Here is a 22,550-nt window from a genome sequence, read left to right on the forward strand (position 1 = left end):
AGTGGTGGAGGAATGAAAGGCTAAGGATGTCAGACAGTCTATAATTTTCTTTCCCTTAAACTTTTTCTTTTATTTTGTTTGTTCATTTCCATTTTTATTCCTCCCAAAATAATAATGAATAACAGAGACAATGTTACTTCCTATCCCTGGTCCTCTACTGAGCTCCTAACACTGTTGACAATCTTTGCCAATCAACTAGGTCAGGTCAGGTCAGGTCAGATATCAACCACTTCTCAAATGTTCACTCTAGTGTTCACTCTTTTCTCAAGCCCAGTCAAACGGGATTCACCTTCTTAGATATCTCGACGATTGTCTGATGCTTAGTCATCCTCAGGGAGGCAGTTGCTCAAGGATCGAGATTGACTGATTTTCTTTTGCCACGATTTGGGAATTGCGATAAATCGGAAGATGTCAAATCTCACACCCAAGAGAAGGATGGGCCTCCTTGGAATATTGATTAGACACAGCTGCAATAAGTTTTAACTAACAATCATGTAAACAGATTCGGGAGGTAGCGAAACCATTTTTGATTATTCACAACTTCCGGTTTGTCAGTGGCAGCGTCGTCTGGTGTATTTTCTTAGTGGAGGAACTCTTGCCTCATGGGTGTCTCCACCATACATCGCTACAGTGGCGTCTGAACCTTCACTGCTCAACAGGGACCGATCACCTTTTCCTTCTGGTTGTGGTGGAACAGGAAGTGAGGTTCGATTTAATATGGTTGAATGACAAAACCCTCACCAGGAAAGTTCCACTCAATTTCCCACATCTGTGGGAAAGCATCACTACTAGCTCTCCAAACTTTAAAATAGAATTTCATAGGGCACTCGGACATTAACAAACAAGGTGACACTATTTCAAGGACTCTTTGCAAATATATGAAGCAGGCACACACTTGGGTGTTCGACAGTGAGTAGAGCTGTCATCAAGGTTTATTCCAGGCACATCCAGCCACCAGGGGCAGATGGTAATAGGTGAGTGGCTTCTACTATTCTTTGTAGCAGAAAGGCCCATTGGGGTTTGCCCTTGATAGACTTGTTCGCCACCTAGCTGTACATAAAGCATTCATTATCTTGCTCTCCAGTCCAAGATTCTTTGGCAGCGATGGAGGATGCCTTCCAACAACCCTAGGACAACCTAGATGCATATGTATTTCCACCCGTTTGCCTGATACACCGAGTAATCAACAGACTGTTGATGGCCTTGAATATCAGAATGACCCTGGTGGCTCCAAAGTAGCCACACACAAATGATTTGTGATGCTCCTCATCGAGGTACTGAAAAACCTATTGTACCCTAATGGCCCAACCTACTCTGTCAGCCCCATCTGCCGGGATACTATAGCTCAGTGGCAACCCTGTCACTTCTTGGTTGGTGACTATCTAACATCTACTCCGAGTGAGAGGCTTTTCTCAAAGCACTGCACAGATGTCTGGATATCTGCAAAGATCATCTGCAGCTGCTTGGCAGGGAAAGTGGGCCATCTTCTGCCATTGGTGATATAGATAGAATACTTCTCTGGTTGAAGCCTCTGCTGCAATTGATAGTTGATTTCCTAGTCTACCATCATCGAGAAGAGCTCCTCTCAGTCATTGCGATAAAAGGTTATCACTCAGTCTTGAGCCAGGTGCTCAGACTGAAGGATTTAGACCTTTCCCTTTTGTTGGAATTGTCTATACTCATGTGAAGCTTTGAGCAGTCTTACCCTCTCAGAGAACTCGGACAACCTGTATAGCTCACGTATTTACTCATAAGTTCCTAAGTACTTTAAGTCTAGTAGTCGACCTAGGGTAGCAGCTCAAAAAGTTGTGTAGCAAGCCCGGCTCCCTCATGGAATAAGTAGCATCTCATCTAATATAGCATTTGTGACATAAGTCTAGAGAGAAAGGTAAGAATGTCTGGCTGTTTTTCCTTTCTTTTTCCCCTTTCTTGAGGTATGGAAGTCATGCTATTATGAGCTGCACCGGGTGCTAGATGCAGCTAAGCAACTCGCCGAGTTACTTTTCTATGTAATTATGTTTGTATGGAGGTATCTCCCCCATCCTCCTTATACAAACCCATTTCTCATAAATGTTCATACATTCGGACACCATATCTTTTAAGAATATAGATTTTTCTGTGACTGTATACCAGTTTCTAGTAAGGACAGAGCTTAACATCTGCAATGTCGCTGTGCTTAAGTAGTTAAGAGGTTGACAGGAGTCATGACTTTCGCTCCTCCAAAGCACTAAAGTACATTGACATCTCTGCGGTTAGTTGTTATTATTATTATTATTATTATTATTATTATTATTATTATTATTATTATTATTATTATTATTATTATTATTTGCTAAGCTACAACCCTAGTTGGAAAAGCAGAATTCTATAAACCCAGGGGCCCCAACAGGGAAAATAGCCCAGTAAGGAAAGGAAAGAAGGAAAAATAAAATATTTTAAGAAGAGTAACAACATTAAAATAAATATTACCTATATAAACTATAAAAACTTTAACAAAACAAGAGGAAGAGAAATCAGATAGAAGAATAGTGTGCCTGAGTGTACCCTCAAGCAAGAGAACTCTAGCCCAAGACAGTGGAAGACCATGGTACAGAGGCTATGGCAGTACTACCCAAGACTAGAGAACAATGGTTTGATTTTGGAGTGTCCTTCTCCTAGAAGAGCTGCTTACCATAGCTAAAGAGCCTAGGAAAGTAGCCACTGAACAAAGAAGAATTGTTTGGTAATCTCAGTGTTGTCAGGTGTATGAGGACAAAGGAGAATCTGTAAAGAATAGGCCAGACTATTCAGCGTATGTGTAGGCAAAGAGAAAGAACCATAACCAGAGAGAAGGATCCAATGTAGTACTGTCTGGCCAGTCAAAGGACCCCATAACTCTCTGGCGGTAGTATTTCAATGGGCGGCTGGTGCCCCGGCCAACCTACTACCTAGTTTACCAGCCAATTTTATCATAGGGACATCTGCCCTTAGGATGAGTGTCCTGTTTAAAAGATGATGGTTAGTACTTGTGTGGGAACCATTCAAATATTTTTAAAAGTAATTTGTATTTGTTCTAATTATACAAACATATGACCTTTAAGTTACACTGCATGCCTCAATCACCCTGCAAGTCTTAGGTTGAAGGTCAAAGTGAGGGTTACTCCATCTATTGGTTAGGCAGAGCTAACCCACCACCATATAGACAACTATGTTTATTTCATTAAAAGTGTAAATGGACTTTCGAGCTCTGCTGAACCTATACGCCTATTAAAGGGCTCATTTTTGTAAAGTTGGGAAAAATACGATTAATAATTTTGGATTTTTATTATATTTATCTAGTTGGATAAGTCTGTGATACATTTATAAATTTTGGTACTGAAAATTTTCAATTATGGTAGCTTGTTTCATGAAGGAGGAGGAACGCTATTTCTCTGGTTGCACTCTTAAATAAACCCTTTATGTGTAACATTGCAGCTGATTGCCAAACTAGAAGTAGAACACTCCCTCAGAAGTGACCATGAACTCCGTCTAGAGCAAGACCAGATAAGGCAAGATTTGCTGAAAGTGAAAGAGATGGATGACATTGAACTTGAGGAGTCATCTCAGCAGACTGCATTTGAATATGAGGATGCTTGTGTAGAAGAGCTGAAAGCATTTAAATTTGCTCCTACAGTTACAGGTAATTGAAATTTATTGTTTAAGATGGTTTTGATGTCAGCAAATTCATAAGTAGCCCTCAACTTAGTTGCGTCAGGATTGTAGCCATTGGATAAAGAAAAAATTCTGATGAAAAGAAAAGACTGTAATATAGCCTACAGTATTTTGGAGCATACAGGAAATTCCAAATCTCAGGGTAATTTCATGTATAATACTGAAATAGCTAATAAGAATAATTACATTTTCACTATTTAATTATTTACCAGTTAATGTGTGAAAATATAGATTAACAAAACCCGTTATTATAATGAAATAGGTAGGTAAAGAAATTTGATTCTGTAATTTTAGTTCTTCCTACACGAGTACAAACCATTATGATTTCAGGGAAGCTTGTTTGCCACTTTAAACTTTTAACGAGGTAAACATAGTTGTTGTGGGGTAGGCCCCTCCCACCCTCCAGGTGAACCAACCCTCACTTTTGAAATCGGCCAGTTCAATACAGACATCATTCTCTGCTGCCTTGAACTTGGCTGTTTAACCTATTTTTCTTTTTCTCTGTTCATAGTGTTTGATGGGGACTCCATGGGCAGATATATCTTTGCCTTGGTAAACACGGCTGTAACTGTAGCTGGTACATGAGCAAACCAGAGGTAGATCCCCATAAATTGTGTCTCTTCTGTGGGGCATGATCGTTTGTAGTCATCCCTCTGTTATGAGTGTAGGGCATGGTCTTCAGGGGATGGACTTTACAAAGGAACACTTGGTAGTGATGATGACTAACAAAGCTTGCATTTGTAGCTAAAGCTAGAAAGAGTTGCAGTTCACAAGCTAGGTATACCCTCGGGGTTAGAAGACATGATAGAACTGTGTAAGGCTCTTTTAGACAAGAGTACTGTTTGAGCAAAACATGCTTAATTGACAGAGTCCTGTTGTAGGGGTTTTGTATTTCACTTATATCATTGGTTTGAAGGCTTTAGTTATTATTATTATTATTATTATTAAATGCTAAGCTACAACCCTAGTTAGAAAAGCCAAATGCCATAAGCCCAAGGGGCCCCAACAGGGAAAATAGCCCAGTGAGGAAAGGACACAAGGAAAAATAAAATAGTATAAGAATAGTAACATTAAAATAAATATTTACTATATAAACTATAAAAACTTGAACAAAACAAGAGGAAGAGAAACTAGATAGAACAGTGTGTCCGAGTGTACCCTCAAGCAAGAGAACTCTAACCCAAGACAGTGGAAGACTATGGTACAGAGGCTATAGCACTACCCAAGACTAAAGAACAATGGTTTGATTTTGGAGTGTCCTTCTCCTAGAAGAGCTGCTTACCATAGCTAAAGAGTCTCTTCTACCCTTACCAAGAGGAAAGTAGCCACTGAACAATTACATTGCCATAGTTAACCCCTTTGGGTGAAGAAGAATTGTTCTCACCATCACTGACCATGAAATAGAACAGTAAACGTCTGGGTTTTCTACCTGTCACAGACAGTTGGCAAAGTTTGAAGATGCCTTCCAACATCTCTGGTAATCGTAAATGCTTAGGCCTCTTCTCCCCTGTTTCGCCAATTTCTCAACAGTGTTAAAGAAATCGGGATTCAAGTGCCCCCTGGTCACTCCCAAGCAACCATACTGTAAATGAATAAATCCTAGATCAGCAGTTTGTCTCTCCTCCTTTGATGGAGGAGCTCCCAGTTTCCATGATAAAGATACTGCTCAATTCCCTATCCAATTTTACAACTTGGATTTAGACAGACATTTCATGAGAAACGACAGCACTCGTAAGGGGACCGTCCGCTATGTCCTGCATTTTTTTTTTCTAATGATTCAAAATACCTAATTTCTATATATGTTTAGACATAATACCTTCATCATATAAAAATTTCAAGTCATTTGATCAAAAACTTTGATTTATTAGCAAAAATCATGATTTTTTATAAAAATTTTAGGTACATTTTTATCCACTAATATGCACTAATATAAATCAAATAATTCTGTGACAGATTTTTTATTTTCCTTTTTCTAATGATTTTTTTCTTAATTTTCTTCGTCTAGATGTAAAATAATCATTAAAAAAAGAGGAAAATAAAAATAAAAATTGTTACACAAAATTGTTGGATTTTTATTCCTCTTTTCAATATCTTTCTCTCTAAAATTGAACAATAAATAAGTGAGAAAAATGTACCTAAGTGTGAATAAGTATGTTTTTGAGTTATGAGCTCCCAAAGATTTGCCATAATTTTTGTTTTTTTCTTAAAAAATCAAGATAACATTATGATAACATTACTTTGTACTTATATTGTTTATTCCTGCATGAAGGCTCTCTAAACGAGGTTTTTTCCGTAACCGAAATACAAACCACGCTATTTACATTGGGTTTACCGTTTAGCGTAGCTGAAATGGCGAGCCATTAGAATTTAACGAGGGTGTATTACCCCCACGCTAGTTAGCAGGGGGGTAGGGGAGTGGTAGCTAGCCACCCCTCCCTCCCTCACACACCGGTGAACTGCTTCACTTTCACTTTTGGCTCGGACATGGACAGACGTCTCTGTCTTTGTCCTCGCTTGGCAGCCATTGTTTGTTTTGTCTTTACTTAATCACTTACTTTTCTTTTACTCAATATATATGTAAATATTTTTTCATGTTTATGTATATATTTGAGTATAGAAATCAGTAAGTTTCCTTTTCAGAGTTTGTGCTTGTGTGTGTAGTGTACGATATCTCCGTGGAGCCCTCGGCAGTTAGGCCACCATGGTATAATTTCATGGGTCGCGATCGAGTTTGACTTCGGTCTTTCTCTCTCTCTCTCTTTGAGGTCGTTCACCCTTTTACTACGTTACTTTTACTACGTCTGAGTAGCTTCCTCCCCGTGTGGGTGGGGTTGCTACGCCATACGTTTTGTCTCAATTAGTTTATGAATCTAATTGTATTGGTTTTTTTTTTTTCAGCTTTGTAGAACGATTCCTTTCGGGGTTTTCGTTCTTTCTTTAGTGTTCATTCATTTTTAAATTACATAATTACATAGTTACATAATTATAATTGTTATAATTCTTTGTTGGTTACAGCTCTCCTTCCGTGAATGTAAGTGGTTGTGAGGGCACGTGCCTGTTGTGTAATTCTTGTGTTCCTTTCCCTCGGGATTCCTCTTCGGAGCCTTCCCGGGGGAATGAATGTTAACTAATGATTTTTGTTTTTATTTTTCACAGTGACCGATCTAGTTCGTTTCTGTAATGTGACATCGGAGTGAGCTATCTTGTTGAGGACTGGGGATTCGGCTCTTGCTGCCTCCCCTATAGATCTCGTCAGGGGCGTGTCTCCTTCTCCTGGAAGTACTCCCGTGACGATTGACAGCTCTCCAGTTCTTTTTAGAACACTCAGGAGGCTCGCCTCCTTGGGTGGGTAACTTTCCTTCCGAGGGAAGTTTTCCTGTCCAGGCTTGAGTTTTTCCCCTTTGGGGGGTTCTTCTCTTGCCTTTTTTTCGTGCGACTATGCTCTTGGTGCTGAGCGGTCGCACCTGCAGTTACGCTCAAGGGGCTGGGCAACTGCAGGAGCCCCTCTTCAGAGGATTGCTCTTTTTAGGTCACTGGTTGACCAGTCTCTTCTACGAAGTGTTTCTCTTTCATTCGCGAGAGAGTACACTCATAGAGACTCCTCTTCGGAGGGCTCTTCTGCTGTTGTTGCTGTTGGCCGCCTTCGCCGTAAGGCTCATCGTCCGCTACGTCGTAAGGGCCTCCCTTCTCCCTATAAGGGTGCTAAGAGGCGCCTTTTTGAATCTCCGTATGCAGCCTGCAGCTCCTTCTTCTTGACCTTCCGCCCCTGGTGCAGATGGACAGCAGTCTGAGCTCGTCTTCCGACGGACAACGGTCTTCCGATGGACAACGATCTTCCGACGGACATCGGTCTTCCGACGGACAACGGTCCCTTCGGTGTCAAAGGGTTGCCTCCCACGGGGGTGCTTCCCTTGCGTGTTAGGGTTCCCCTGCGCGCCCTTCTGCAGTGTTCTCTCCTGCTCAGTGTTAGCGCATAGGCGCTTTCCTGCTCAGTGTTAGCGCACAGGCGCTCTCCTGCTCATCAGTTTTTCCTGATCGCTAGCGCTCCCCTGTTCGCCAGCTCTCTCCTGTTCGTAAGCGCTCTCCTGATGATCGTCGCTGCTGTTCCTGTTGGTTCCTGTTACGCGCCCTGTGCGCCCACGTTCGCCCGCGCAATCTAGAACTTCGGTTCAGGTCGTGGACAAGGACTCTTCTTCTACGCACAGGATTCCACACGTTGTCTTCTGCTCGCCAGCGACCACAGACGCGTCAACGTACGCCTGCTCGTCAGCGATCTCCTGCGCATCAACGATCGCCATTGATCTGCCCCGCGTGTCAGGTCCCCTGGTCACCATCAGTAGCGATCTAGCGCTCGCCTGGTGTGGACCACGATCTCCGGTAGCTGAGTCTTGCCTTAGATCTTCCCCCTGCTCGCCAGCGCTCACCTTTACTCTGTAAACCAGCTTTCTTCTATCGCCAGCGCACATCTGCGCGCCCTTTCCTGCCACGCACCAATGGGCGCCAACGGTTTTTCCTGATCGTCCAGGATCGCCTGATTGACAGCTCGCTTCAGCGCTCACCTTCCCGATGCAGCTGCGCGCCTTCTGTTTAGCGCGATGCGCGCTAACCATCCCTAGTCTCTTACGCGTTAGCGATCGCCTACGCGCCCGCGCGATTCTTCGCCTGCGCGCTAGCGTTTTGTTAACGCACCACCGCTCGCCAACGCGCCGTCGCTTGCCAACGTGCCATCGCTTGCCGACGCGCCATCGCTTGCCAACGCGCCTCCACTCGCCTATGGGCCTTCGCTCGCCAAAACGCGCCATCGCCCGCCTACGCGCCATCGGTCTTCCGACCGCCTGCGCTCACCCGCGCGCCCACGTGCCTGCGCGACCACACGCCCACGTGCCCGTGCGACCGCACACCCACGTGCCCGCGCGCCTACGCGCATGCGCGCCCGTGCACATGTGCTCCAATGTTCGCCTGCGAGCGAACCAATGGTATTCCATCGCGCGTACCAACGGTGTTCCGTCGCGTGAACCAACGGTGTTCCGTTGCGCGAACCGACGGTGTTCCATCGCGCGAACCGACGGTGTTCCATCGCGCGAGCCTATGGTGTTCCATCGCGCGAACGTCGGCTCGATTCCTGCAGTATCCATTGCTCGCCTACGGGTCATCGCTCGCCTGTGAACTTTCGGATTCCGACCACCAGCTCTCGCCCTTACCATGTTCGCCCTCCTTCCGCGCTCCCTCGCCCACTTTCGTCTGCGTGCCCGCGCATGGGCACTTCCATGTTCGGCCACGCGCAAACCATTGTTTTGCCATCGAGCGAGCGCGATTCCCGTCGGGGTTTCGCAACATGGTCAGCCTGGTGAGTCTTCTGGAGCGTATTTCCAGAACACGGTCTTCACCCCGTAAACGCAGAGCATGGCACATGCAAGAGCAGGAAGAATCTTCAGGGAGGTCTGAGCAACATTCTTCTTTCCAGAACCTGGGTTAGCCCTTCCTCGTCATTCCCTAGAAGGGTCTTGCCAGGGAGCTTTCCGTTCGAGTTTTCTCCGTCGGTCAAGGGGTGACTGGTTTACCCCTTCCTCTTCTCCATCTCGTGGAAGGGGCTTTCCAGGTCCTTTCCCTCCTCGGTTGCGACCCGAGGTTTTGTACAAGGAAGCTCCAGGAAAATCATGGGTACTTTCCTCCTCTCGGCAAGCTCGATGTTGGACCATCTAGACGCAGTGACCGAGGGCTTCCTCTCGGGTGTCTCATCCGTGGATGTCGACAAGCTCAGACACTCTTCAATCCTTGGGAAGAGCTTGTTTGTGCCCAAGGACAGAGACATGGACAGCGGTTGTGCGGAGGAAGTCGACTTCCGTTTTTCTCTCCTCCAAGGCGCTTTCTTCCAGACCCTGCAGGCCTCCGACGCCTCTTCTTTCAGCCTCGTTGGCCTAAGTTATCGGACCGGCTACGGCAGCTAAGACAAGGTTCCAATAGAAGTCCCCTCCTGTCAGGAACAGGTAGCACGGGAGGCTCTCCCGGGGGGGGGGGCATAATCCTAGAGGGAGCGGCAGAGTTCACAAACTCTAGGATTGGCAACCCCCCCTTGCAGGTCTCACGGTGGGAGGATGCCTAAGGTTACTCATCCGGATAACAGCTTCCCGATGCCGATTCCTGCACGATCTCTGTGATCAGCCAAGGATATCGCGCCTCGCTCTTACCATCTCTCCGTCTCTGTCAGCGAATTCAGTGTCACTGAACCTCTATGCCATGGGGTCGGCAAGAGTTTTGCCCGTTTGGGCAGAATGATCCATGCCTTAGGAGAAGGTCCTCCATAGGGTCGTCGACGGCTTCACCACCCGGCTTCTTCAGTCGATCCTTTCTCGTAGGAAAGCATCTGAGACGGGAATTCCGTAGTCGACCTCTCAGCTCTGATCAAGTTTGTCGAACAAACTTCGTCCAGCGTGGAACAGCAGAATCGATCAGACTGGTAACGAGGCGGCAGGACTCCTTAGGCACTGGATCGGAAGGACGGGTACTTTCAGTTTCCATTCCATCCATCTTCCAGGAAGCTCTTGGAATTCAGCTAGACTTAAGATGCAGTGTGGTGATCCCGCCGCGGCATCGCAGGTTTTTCCCCAGAGAACTCTCCCTGCTTTCCTCATGGCCGCTCAGGAGCAGGCTTCCGCCTCCTTCGCCTTTTGGAGGTCTGGTCAACTCCGGTAGGCTCGGGTTCGACCTTCTTCAACGCCGGGACAAGCTTCCGGATCCTTACCATGAGTGAGGGATCATGGTAATTTGCTAGGAGCCTTCTCTTCTTCTGCCTCAACATCTGGTGTATCTAGCCATGATATTGAGTCAACGGCCTTACCACGTTGGAAACACCGCTTCTCGTCCGTCCAGCGAGGTTAAGCAACGTCGGCTCTGGTCGGTACTTGAATGGGTGACCGCCTGGGGACGCCAGATGCTGTTGCCTCCTCCTCCGAGCCTTCCCTTCAGTTGACTGTGGCAAGGCTGAGGAGAGTCGCAGTACCTGTTCTCAGTCAAGCAGAGCTTTCAGCCCTACCTTGGAACGTTTCCTAGGTCTCTTTTCCCCATTGACCCATCTAAAGTCCCGAACGGTCGCCTCAGGATAAGTTCCCTGTGGGGCGGCCCAAGTTCCGGTGGTATCAAAGCAACGATTAACCGGACTTTCTGGCCCCTGTGGGACCAGCGGAACATTTAGACCTGCAATGGGTGTTGACCTATGGAACCTCTTGATGGGAGTGGATATTCTCGTCCTTTCCCCACAATTTTGATGCTCTTCTCGGACTCGTCAAAGGAAAGGGGGGGGAGGGGGGGCATGTTCTGGTTCAGGCCTATGGTCAGGACCTGAAGGATACCTCTCCATCATTCAGGCAGGTTTAGGGGCCGTAGTCTGGCCCCTCTTCAGATCCTACAGCTCCTGCCGAGTCGCTCCGTGCGCGACGACTTCATGGTACTGGCGTATTCCAACCAGCAAAGGACGCATTTTCATACCTTCGCATCTTGCAGTAGAGATACTGAGATGATTTGAAATCCTCTCAATTCCACTATCGGCTCGCTCATTCTGGGCAGAGGAATGTTCTCTCCGACTATCTGAGCAGAGCCTCGCAGTAGAGTGTACCTGGGGTCCTGGCCTGGGGGACCTGATCGCGACAGCTTGTAACTTCAAGCTTCTGCTGTTCTTCCCCCCAGTCTCAGACCCCAAGACTCTTTGGCAAGATGCATTCCGGTGATGGTGGGACAACATCGACGCCTGCGTCTTCCCACCATTGTTGTCTGTTGAGAATGGGTCTCAACAAGACCAGGTTGTCTGTCAACCTTTCGATGGCCCTGAGAGCTCCACTGGGACTATACGCGGAACGGTTTCCGGACCCTCTGCTTCCCCTGACGGAACTCCCGGGAGAGCTTCTCCCACGGCACAGGCTACTTAAACAACCACACTACAACATCTTTCACGAGCTGGGGCATCGCTTCGGCTTCATGCCTGGAGACACTACGCCTCCTCCTCAAGAAGAGACAACCCGCTACAGTCGCGGAGCGGAGGTCGCGTCATCTGCGATAGTCATCCGCAGGGGTCTACTAGGCGAAGCGGAGAGTCTTCTGTGGTTGGTGTCGTGGGAGAGATACCTCTTCCCTTGAGGCCTCTTCTCCAGCAATAACGAACTTATTGCTTTTCTGCGGGAGGAAACTCCTTTCCGCTCTCATCAGTGAAGCCTGTCGCTCAGCCTTTCCCTGGCCTTCAGGCTGAAAGGAATAAACTTGTTCCTTCCCGCTGGACCTTTCCTCGCTCATGCAAAGCTGCGAACGTCTCTGCCCCCAGTTGGAGTGAGACCTCCTCCATGGAGCATGGTTCGGACTTTTTAGTCCCTTAAGAGATCCTCTCAAGAACCATTACATCAGGCCTCTGATCGTATTCCGTCTTGGGGGACGGTGCTCCTGCTCACTCTGGCCTCGGCCAGTGTGTAAGCAATCTTCTTGGTCTCGTACGACTCCGCCCTTTCTAAGGAATAGGGGAAGGCAACATTCAGGTTCGCTCCTGAGTTGTTTGCTAGACTCAGAATCTTGGGGTACCGGCCCTTCGGTCCAATTCCTTCAAGATTTCGAGTCACCATTCTGTATCAGATGACCCAAACCTTCTCCTTCTTGCCAGTAAAGGAATCGAGGGGTTATCTTTGGGAACAGCTGCAGTTTGTCCTCACGTGCAGCCGGGTTGGGAGCACAAGAAGGACACGGGAGAGTCACCAGTATACCTCTTCAGCTCGGACTCAAGGACATTCATCTCGACCTGAATCCAGATTCTCCCCCGTCACGTCGCCCTACAGCACGATGTCGGATACATCGCAACGTCCCTCGCCTTCGAGTAGTACTACTCTGTGATGCAGGTGCTACAAGCTGGAGTCTGGAAGCATCTAATGATCTTCGCAGCCTGCTTCCTGCAGGACGTGACCCACAGGAGTATCGATACGTTTCTATCGCTCTGTGGTGGCTACACAACAGCTGGTCTAACCTCAGGCTCCTTTTTGGACAGGTAGCAGAAGTTGAGGGCATTGTTATCAGGTTTTAGTCTGCATGAACGAAAGAAGTATGTCTGGCCCTTACTTCTTTCTTCATCATCCCCTCTACTGGGAAGCAGCATCCTGGTCTCTGCATAGCTGACCTCAAACCTCGGCAGGTAAACCATGCTTCCTTGTGTTCCGAGTATTGAGTCAATACTGTCGCGTCCCCCATACCCTGACGAGGTGGTATTGGGAACGTCCTAACCCAGAGTTCCTTCTGGAACTCCAGGTCAACTGCCTAGGACGGGTCACACTTCTTCCTTCACACACAAGCTTATGTAGGCCACACGTTTCCTTGCGGAGCAAGGAACTTGTGAGGTGCAGGGACCCCTTTTCTCGAGTGCGACTCACTCGGATTCTGAATCCCCGGGTAAAGCCAAAGCCAGTATGGCTGGGGACTTTCCACCCTTCCTAAGGGGTAAGTCACCCAATGTAAATAGCGTGGTTTGTATTTCGGTTACGGAACAAATGACAAATTCGGAGATAATTTGTATTTTTCCTAACCATACAAACCTTAGCTATTTACACATATTTGCCCGCCAGCCCTGTCCCCCAAGACAAGTCCTACCTGTAAGTGAAGTGAAGCAGTTCACCGGTGTGTGAGGGGGGGAGGGGTGGCTAGCTACCACTCCCCTACCCCCCTGTTAACTAGCGCGGGGGTAATACACCCTCGTTAAATTCTAATGGCTCACCATTTCAGCTACACTAAAAGGTAAACCCAATGTAAATAGCTAAGGTTTGTATGGTTAGGAAAAATACAAATTATCTCCGAATTTGTCATATTTAAACCCTATTTGTTCCGTAACTGGAATACAAACCACGCTATTTAATAGGGGTATTACTTTGGCGTAGCTGAAATGACGAGCCATTAATTTTTAACGAGAGTTTACTACCCACACCGCTAGTTAGCGGGGGTAAGGGAGGGTAGCTTGCTACCCCCCCCCTCCCTCTCACACACCTGTGCTTGAGCTCACTTTGCTCTCGGCTCGGATGGTGGTTTGACGTGTCCATTCTCATCCTTGCCGTCATATTGGCAGCCATTTAATTGCTTTTGTTCTTTTCTTTTTCTAGTTCTGTATAGGTGTATGTTGCGTTTATGGATCTAGAGAAAGCGTATGATAGAGTTGATAGGGAAGCAATGTGGAATGTGATGAGGTTATATGGAGTTGGTGGAAGGTTGTTGCAAGCAGTGAAAAGTTTCTACAAAGGTAGTAAAGCATGTGTTAGGATAGGAAATGAAGTGAGCAATTGGTTTCCGGTGAGAGTGAGGCTGAGACAGGGATGTGTGATGTCGCCGTGGTTGTTTAACTTGTATGTTGATGGAGTGGTGAGAGAGGTGAATGCTCTAGTGCTTGGACGAGGATTGAAACTAGTAAACGAGAATGACCATGAATGGGAGGTAAATCAGTTGTTTGCGGATGATACTGTACTGGTTGCGGACGCAGAAGAGAAGCTTGGCCGATTAGTGACAGAATTTGGAAGGGTGTGTGAAAGAAGGAAGTTGAGAGTTAATGCGGGTGATAGTAAGGTTATGAGATGTACGAGAAGGGAAGGTGGTGCAAGGTTGAATGTCATGTTGAATGGAGAGTTACTTGAGGAGGTAGATCAGTTTAAGTACTTGGGGTCTGTTGTTGCAGCAAATGGTGGAGTGGAAGCAGATGTACGTCAGAGAGTGAATGAAGGATGTAAAGTGTTGGGGGCAGTTAAGAGAGTAGTAAACAATAGAGGGTTGGGCATGAATGTAAAGAGAGTGGGGGGATGCCTACAAAGTTGCTCAAACAGGTGGAAGCAACTCGGGGCCGATTCCTGAACAATCTCTGTGATCAGTCTAGGATATCACGTCCCGTTCATAACATCTCTACCTCCCCTGACGACGAATCCAGTGTCATTGAACTCCCTTGCCATGGGATCAGCAAGGAGGCAAGCCCTTCGGGCAGAAGTCCAGACCCTGTTGAAGAAGGGCGCTCTCCAAGAGGTCCTCGACGGATCCCCAGGCTTCTTCAGTCGACTCTTTCTTGTAAAGAAGGCGTTTGGAGGCTGGAGACCAGTCATCGACCTCTCAGCCCTGAACAAGTTTGTCAAACAAACTCCATTCAGCATGGAGACGGCAGACACGGTCAGACTAGCAGTAAGACCGCAAGACTTCATGTGCACACTGGACCTAAAGAACGCGTACTTCCAGATCCCAGTCCATCTGTCTTCAAGGAAGTACTTAAGATTCAGCCTAGACAACAGAATGTACCAGTTCAAGGTGCTGTGCTTTGATCTTTCCACAGCACCACAAGTCTTCACCAGAGTGTTCACCCTAGTATCATCTTAGCCACACAGGATTGGCATCCGTCTCCTCCGTTATCTGGACAACTGGTTAATCCTAGCAGACTCTGTGTCGACCTTTCTTTAACACCGAGACAAACTTCTGAGACTTCGCCAAGATCTGGGGATCATGGTAAATCTCGAGAAGTCTTCACTGCTTCCCACTCAAAGACTGGTATACTTAGGCATGATTATAGACACCACTCTCCACAAAGCCTTCCCATCAGACGACAGGATAGCAAGGCTGAGGAAGGTCGTAAGACCTTTTTTCAGATGAGAAGAGCTTCCAGCCCAATCGTGGTTACGTCTTCTCGGTCACCTTTCGTCGCTGGCCGTCTAGTTCCCAATGGTCGCCTCAGGATGAGATCCTTCCAGTGGCGACTCGAGTCTCGGTGTAATCAAGCGTACGATTCCCCGGACATCCAGACCCCCATGAGACCTGCGGAACAGATGGATCTCCAGTGGTGGGTGGCAGACGAGAACCTACGAAAAGGAGTGGATCTTCTCGTCTTCCCCCCGAATTTGATGCTGTTTTCGGATGCTTCAAAAAAGGGTGGGGGCCCCACGTGCTGCACCACACGACCTCAGGCCTCTGATCAGAGTCAGAAAAGTACCTCCACATAAAACTCCTAGAGATGAAGACCGTCTTTCTAGCCCTTCAACACCACAGTAGTGGCCTACATCAACAAACAAGGAGGTACTTTTTTTGCAGCAGCTATCCCATCTAGCTGTAGAGATACTGAGATGGGCCGAAATCCACTCGATACCACTATCGGCACGCTTCATTCCTGGCAAGAGGAATGTGCTCGCCGACAACCTGAGCAGAGCACCTCAGATAGTGAGTACCAAGTGGTCTTTGGATCATCTAGTAGCCAACAAAGTCCTGACTTTGTGGGGTTCTCCGACTGTGGACCTCTTCGCAACGGCCCTGAACTTCAGGCTCCCGTTGTACTGTTCCCCAGTCCCAGACCCCAAGGCTCTCTGGCAAGATGCTTTCCAACAACGGTGGGACAACATCGACGTTTGCGCCTTTCCCCCGTTCTGTCTGATGAGGAGGGTATTCAACAAGACCAGAACATCGGTCAATCTTTCAATGACCCTCATAGCTCCGCTATGGCATCACGCAGAATGGTTTCCGGACCTTCTGCAACTCCTAACGGAGCCACCAAGAGAATCCCTCCACAACACAATCTACTCAAACAACCACATGCCAACATCTTCCACACAGCCGTAGGTTCACTACGGCTTCACGCCTGGAGACTATCCAGCATCTCCTCTCTCAGAGAGGATTTTCGCAACAAGTTACAATCAGGATGTCTGGACACTTGCAAAAGTCTTCAGCAACAGTCTACCAGGCAAAGTGGAAAGTCTTTTGTGGTTGATGTCATGGAAGGGGTATCTCCCCACTCGATGCCACTATTCCAGCAATAGTGGAGTTCCTCGTGTATTTGCGTGAAGAAATGCGCCTTTCAGTCTCGGCAGTGAAAGGCTATCGCTCAGCCTTAAGCCTCAACTTCAGGCTGAAAGGAATGAACATTTCCTCATCGCTAGAGCTTTCTCTACTCATACGGAGTTATGAACTTACCTGCCCTCAGTCGGAAGTGAGACCTCCCCATAGAACGTGGTTCGAGTTCTCACGTCTCTACGAACCATTACGCCAGGCATCAGATCGCCACCTAACCTGGAAGACGGTGTTCCTGCTATCTTTGGCCTTGGCCAAGCGAGTCTGTGAACTTCATGGTCTCTCGTATGACATTGCCCAATCAAGGGGATGGGGGAGGTAACGTTCAGCTTCGTCCCTGAGTTTATCGCTAAGACTCAGAATCCAGGAGTAGCGGATCCTCGATTCGACTCCTTCCGGATTTCTAGTCTCCGTACTGTAACAGATGACCCAGACCATCGCTTACTATGCCCAGTAAGGAGCTTGAGGCTGTACCTCAAAAGAACAGCCGCAGCCCGTCCTCGTGTGCCAGCACTATTCGTCAGCACAGGAAGGACTAAGAGGAGGGTCACCAAGAACACCATCTCTGCATGGATTCGCAGAGTCATTGACCTGGCACTGAATCCAGACCCTCCTCCATCACGTCGCCCCAGAGCACATGATGTCAGGGGCATAGGTACGTCCCTGGCCTTCAAAAGAAATTTTTCAGTGATTTAGGTTCTTCAGGCTGGGGTATGGAAATGGCAAACAATGTTTACATCCCACTACCTGCAAGATGTGACCCACAGGAGACTCGATACGTTCTCTATCGGTCCTGTGGTGGCTGCACAACAGCTGGTTCAAAACCTCAAGCTCCTTATTGGACAAGTAGCAGATGGTTGAGGGCATTGTTACCCGGTTTTAGTCTGCATGAATGAAAAGGTTTGACTGGCCCTTATTCTTTTCTTCATCATCCTCTCTCTTGGGGAAAGCAGCATCCTTGGTTCTCTGCATAGCTGACCTCAAACCACTGCAGGTAAACCATGCTCCCTTGTGTTCCTAGTACTAATATTAATACTGTTACGTCCCCATACCCTGACGAGGTGGTATTGGGAAAGTCCTAGTCTACAAGTTTCCATCTAAAGAACTTCAGAACAACTTTCTAGAACAAGTCACACTTCTTCATACCTTAACACACAGCTTGTGTAGGCCGCAGACCTTGCGAAGCAAGGTTTTAGCGAGGTGCAGGGACTCCTTATTTCTTGAGTGCTTACACACTCAAATAAGGAGTCCCCGGGCAAAACCAAAAGCCAGACTGGCTGGGACGTCCACCCTTCCTAATGGATGAGTCAACCCTATTAAATAGCGTGGTTTGTATTCCAGTTACGGAATAAATGACAAATTCGTAGATAATTTGTATTTTTCCTAACTATACAAACCTTAGCTATTTAACCAAACTTACCCGCCAGCCCTATCCCCCTTGAAGTCCTACCTCCAAGCAAAGTGAGCTCAAGCACAGGTGTGTGAGAGGGGGGGGGGGGGGGGTAGCAAGCTACCCTCCCCTAACTAGCGGTGTGGGTAGTAAACCCTCGTTAAAAATTAATGGCTCGTCATTTCAGCTACGCCAAAAGTATACCCTATTAAATAGCTAAGGTTTGTATAATTAGGAAAAATACAAATTATCTACGAATTTGTCATGGTTACTAATACACTAGGTGTAAGGGTGTTATGAGTTGCCATCGGCCTCTCATTGTTGCCAGAGTTTTAGTTAGAGTGTTCCTGCCTTGTATTCTTTTTCATGTTTCCCTCACTTTTTGGTTCTTTTTTCTTGCTCTCTGCTTACTTTTTGTTCTCTCTTTGACCTTAGGTAACATTGGCCATTCTATAAAGTTCACGAGGATGTTGTGAAAATACAATGTACAAACGAACTGCAAGTAAACAAACACACATACAACATAACTTCTATACATCTTTGGAGACTCTGGCTGTTCTTCTCGTAGATCGTAGTTTGCATTTGCCTACCTTCTACCAATGTCTTCCATCTCATCCAGACGCACGAGATTTTGAAATATAAGTGAAAAAATCTCTATATAAATGCAAAAATAAACATGCAAAGACGATTCTGTCACACTCAGTCATGCAGACGACGCAGTAAAGATGACATCATCATTTAAAGATCTCTTTATCTTCATTATTTGTAAAATTAATTGGCTGAAACTTCTGGAGAGCATGTACGATATGTCTCTGCATACATGGAAACTATAAAACGATTTTTGATTTTATGTCAAACACCATAGCAGATGGTCCCCTTAAGGAGCAGTTGGGGGCAGTCTTGTACAATGCATGGAATGTTTCACAAGTTTTCAGACCTTTTAAACGGAGATACTTAAGACAGTGGTAGGCCCTGGTGAAGCAAGTAGGAAATAGTGTGATTTTTCCTGCGGCACTAGTCATTTTGAAGGACGGCTGCAAAGTAACAGTGTAGAGAAGTATGAAAGATATAGAGAGAAAAATGTGGAAGTAAAGCGCAAGGTAAGTGAGGCAAAGAGGGCAGCTGACCTGAGGTGGGGTCAGGGATTGGGTCATTCATATGAAAAGAATAAGAAGTAGTTTTGGAAAGAAGTGAAGAGAGTAAGGAAGGCTAGTTCAAGAATCGAAGAGACAGTGAAAGATGGAAATGGAAGGTTGTTAAAAGGAGAGGAGGCAAGGGAAAGGTGGGCGGAATATTTTGAAGTTTACTGAATGTTGAGGATAATAGGGAGGCAGATATAATTGCTGTTGCAAGTGTTGAGGTGCCGGTGATGGGAGATGAGAATGAGAGAGAGATTACACGAGAGCAAGTGATGAGAGCACTAGATGAAACGAGAGTAGGAAAAGCATCTGGTATGGATGTTGTGTGTGAGCTGAGATGTTGAAGGAAGGGGGTGTGAATGGTTGGTGAGATTGTTTAATATGTGTTTTGTGTTGTCAATGGTACCAGTAGATTTGGTTTGTGTGTGTATTGTACCACTATATAAGGGTAAGGGAGATGTGTATGAGTGTTGTAATTCAAGGGGTATTAGTTTGTTGAGTGTGGTGGGAAAAGTGTATGGTAGAGTACTGATTAATAGGATTAAGGATAAAACAGAGAATGCAATCTTAGAAGTACAGGGTGGTTTTAGAAGAGGTAGGGGTTGTATGAATCAGATTTTTACAGTTAGGCAGATATGCGAGAAATATTTAGCAAAAGGTAAGGAGGTGTATATTGCGTTTATGGATCTGGAGAAAGCGTATGATAGAGTTGATAGGGAAGCAATGTGGAATGCGATGAGGTTATATGGAGTTGGTGGAAGGTTGTTGCAAGCAGTGAAAAGTTTCTACAAAGGTAGTAAAGCATGTGTTAGGATAGGAAATGAAGTGAGCGATTGGTTTTTGGTGAGAGTGGGGCTGAGACAGGGATGTGTGATGTCACCTTGGTTGTTTAACTTGTATGTTGATGGAGTGGTGAGAGAGGTGAATGCTTGAGTGCTTGGATGAGGATTGAAACTAATAGAGGAGAATGACCATGAATGGGAGGTAAATCAGTTGTTGTTTGCGGATGATACTGTACTGGTTGCAGACGCGGAAGAGAAACTTGGCCGATTAGTGACAGAATTTGGAAGGGTGGGTGAGAGAAGGAAGTTGAGAGTTAATGTGGGTAAGAGTAAGGTTATGAGATGTACGGGAAGGGAAAATGATGCGAGGTTAAATGTCATGTTAGAATGGAGAGTTACTTGAGGAGGTGGATCATTTTAAGTACTTGGGGTCTGTTGTTGCGGCAAATGGTAGAATGGAAGCAGATGTATGTCAGAGAGTGAATAAAGGATGTAAAGTGTTGGGGGTAGTTAAGGGAGTAGTAAACAATAGAGGGTTGGGCATGAATGTAAAGAGAGTTTTGTATGAGAAAGTGATTGTACCCACTGTGATATATGGATCGTAGTTGTGGGGAATGAAAGTGACGGAGAGACAGAAATTGAATGTGCTTGAGATGAAGTGTCTAAGGAGTATGGCTGGTGTATCTTGAGTAGATAGGTTTAGGAACGAAGTGGGGGGGGGGGGTGAGAATGGGTGTAAGAAATGAGTTAGCAGCTAGAGTGGATATGAATGTGTTGAGGTGGTTTGGTCATGTTGAGAGAATGGAAAATATCGGTTTGTTAAAGAAGGTGATGAATGCAAGAGTTGATGGGAAAAGTACAAGAGGAAGGCCAAAGTTTGGATGGATGGATGGAGTGAAGGAAGGTCAGGGTGATAGGAGGATAGATGTGAGAGAGGCAAGAGAGCGTGCTAGAAATAGGAATGAATGGCGAGCGATTGTGACACAGTTCCGGTAGGCTCTGCTGCTTCCTCTGGTGCCTTGGATGACTGCGGAGGTAGCAGCAGTAGGGGATTCAGCGTTATGAAGCTTCATCTTTGGTGGATAACGGGGGAGGGTTGGCTGTGGCACCCTAGCAGTACCAGCCGAACTCGGTTGAGTCCCTTGTCAGGCTGGGAGGAACGTAGAGAGGAGAGGTCCCCTTTTTTTGTTTCATTTATTTGATGTCAGCTATCCCCCAAAATTGGGAGAAGTGCCTTGGTATATGTATGTATGATTAGTATTATTATTACAGGTATTATTATTACTATTATGATCTCCATCGACTTTTTTCGGGCGTTCATGGCCGGGACCTAAAATCCAGCCAGTCACGACTTCAATGCTTCTTCATCTCTAACCTATAAAGGCATCGAGAGGAGACCAGAATGATTTACCTTTCAGTATTAAGGGGGAGGGACCCATGATGACTCTTCCTTCAGTTAGGAAGGAATAAGAAGAGAGATATTAAACAATGTTTTCCTATGTTTTAATTCTGGCTTCATGCAACAATCGGACATGCTCTCCCACAAGGGGATGAGAGGACCACCCCAGATTCAATCACACAAAGCCAGAATATCGGATCTACTCGAGCTGTCAGGGAGAACCTGTCAGAGATGCATTTCATGAAGAAGTTAACTCCCCGTTGACACGGTTATGTTCCTGGAGAGGTTGTGTTATTGGAAATTGTGTTAACGGAACATAATTTATCCTTAAGAAATAATGGTAATAATAAGGGTTGTCGCATTCCTGGACATTGGGAAAGAGTCTCTCTCTCTCTCTCTCTCTCTCTCTCTCTCTCTCTCTCTCTCTCTCTCTCTCTCTCTCTCTCTCTCATTTTATGCCTTTTAATCTCATGATTATTTATTTTTCATGAATTTTTTATCAATACAGTAAGTACATTTTTGAGTTTAAAAACACAATAAACATACGTATGTATTAACGCACAATGCTACTACGTATGCGTATCAAACACATTAGCGATTTATTTTTCTTTCATTTCGGTAAATAAATAACATATCGTAACATATTTTCCTTTTAATCTAAAGATTATTTATTTAAGAACATATTCAAGTTAAAAATCCCATTGAACCCTACTATGTGGCAGGTATGAACTCACAATGCTACTACGTATGCATATCAAACATATTAGCGTTTTATTTTTTTTTTCATTTTGGTAATTAAATAAAAGATCGTAATATATTTTCCTTTTAGTCTAATGGATATTTATTTACAAATAATTTTATATCGACAAATACATATTCAAATTAGAAAAGAAAGGAACATTACTTTCTGGTATGTACGGACGCACAATGCTACTACACATATCAAACATAATAGCAATTTGTTTTTCTTTCATTTCGATAAATAGATAACAGATTATATCATATTTTTTCCTTTTAATGTCATGCTTATTTATTCACAATTGATTTTATATCATGGTTCTATACATTTAATTTTAAGCTATTAATATTAGTAATCATCTCTCTCTCTCTCTCTCTCTCTCTCTCTCTCTCTCTCTCTCTCTCTCTCTCTCTCTCTCTCTCTCTCTCTCTCTCTCTCTCAGGTTCCTTACTATACACAAAACAGATTTAATAGAAATTTATTTCTTTAGAACATGCCAGATAAATACTAAGCACAATATAATCTTTTACTTTGCTTAGATTTATGTTCGATCGTAGGCAGGGATTAAGACGTCATTTAATTTCGTCAG

General features: G+C 45.7%; 1 protein-coding gene and 1 pseudogene across 1 annotated transcript in view; both read left to right on the top strand.

The window, feature by feature from the left end:
• mRpL46 (mitochondrial ribosomal protein L46) overlaps positions 1–22,550 on the top strand; it is a 78,562-nt gene that overhangs the window by 35,022 nt on the left and 20,990 nt on the right. The window contains exon 3 of the mRNA XM_068357385.1: positions 3,454–3,658. Within this exon, the coding sequence (XP_068213486.1) occupies positions 3,454–3,658 (205 nt within the window). The remainder of the gene's footprint in view (positions 1–3,453; positions 3,659–22,550) is intronic.
• LOC137626353 (5S ribosomal RNA) lies at positions 10,515–10,633 on the top strand (annotated as a pseudogene).

Source organism: Palaemon carinicauda, chromosome 33 (assembly GCF_036898095.1).
Source record: "Palaemon carinicauda isolate YSFRI2023 chromosome 33, ASM3689809v2, whole genome shotgun sequence".
Classification (NCBI taxonomy): domain Eukaryota; kingdom Metazoa; phylum Arthropoda; class Malacostraca; order Decapoda; family Palaemonidae; genus Palaemon; species Palaemon carinicauda.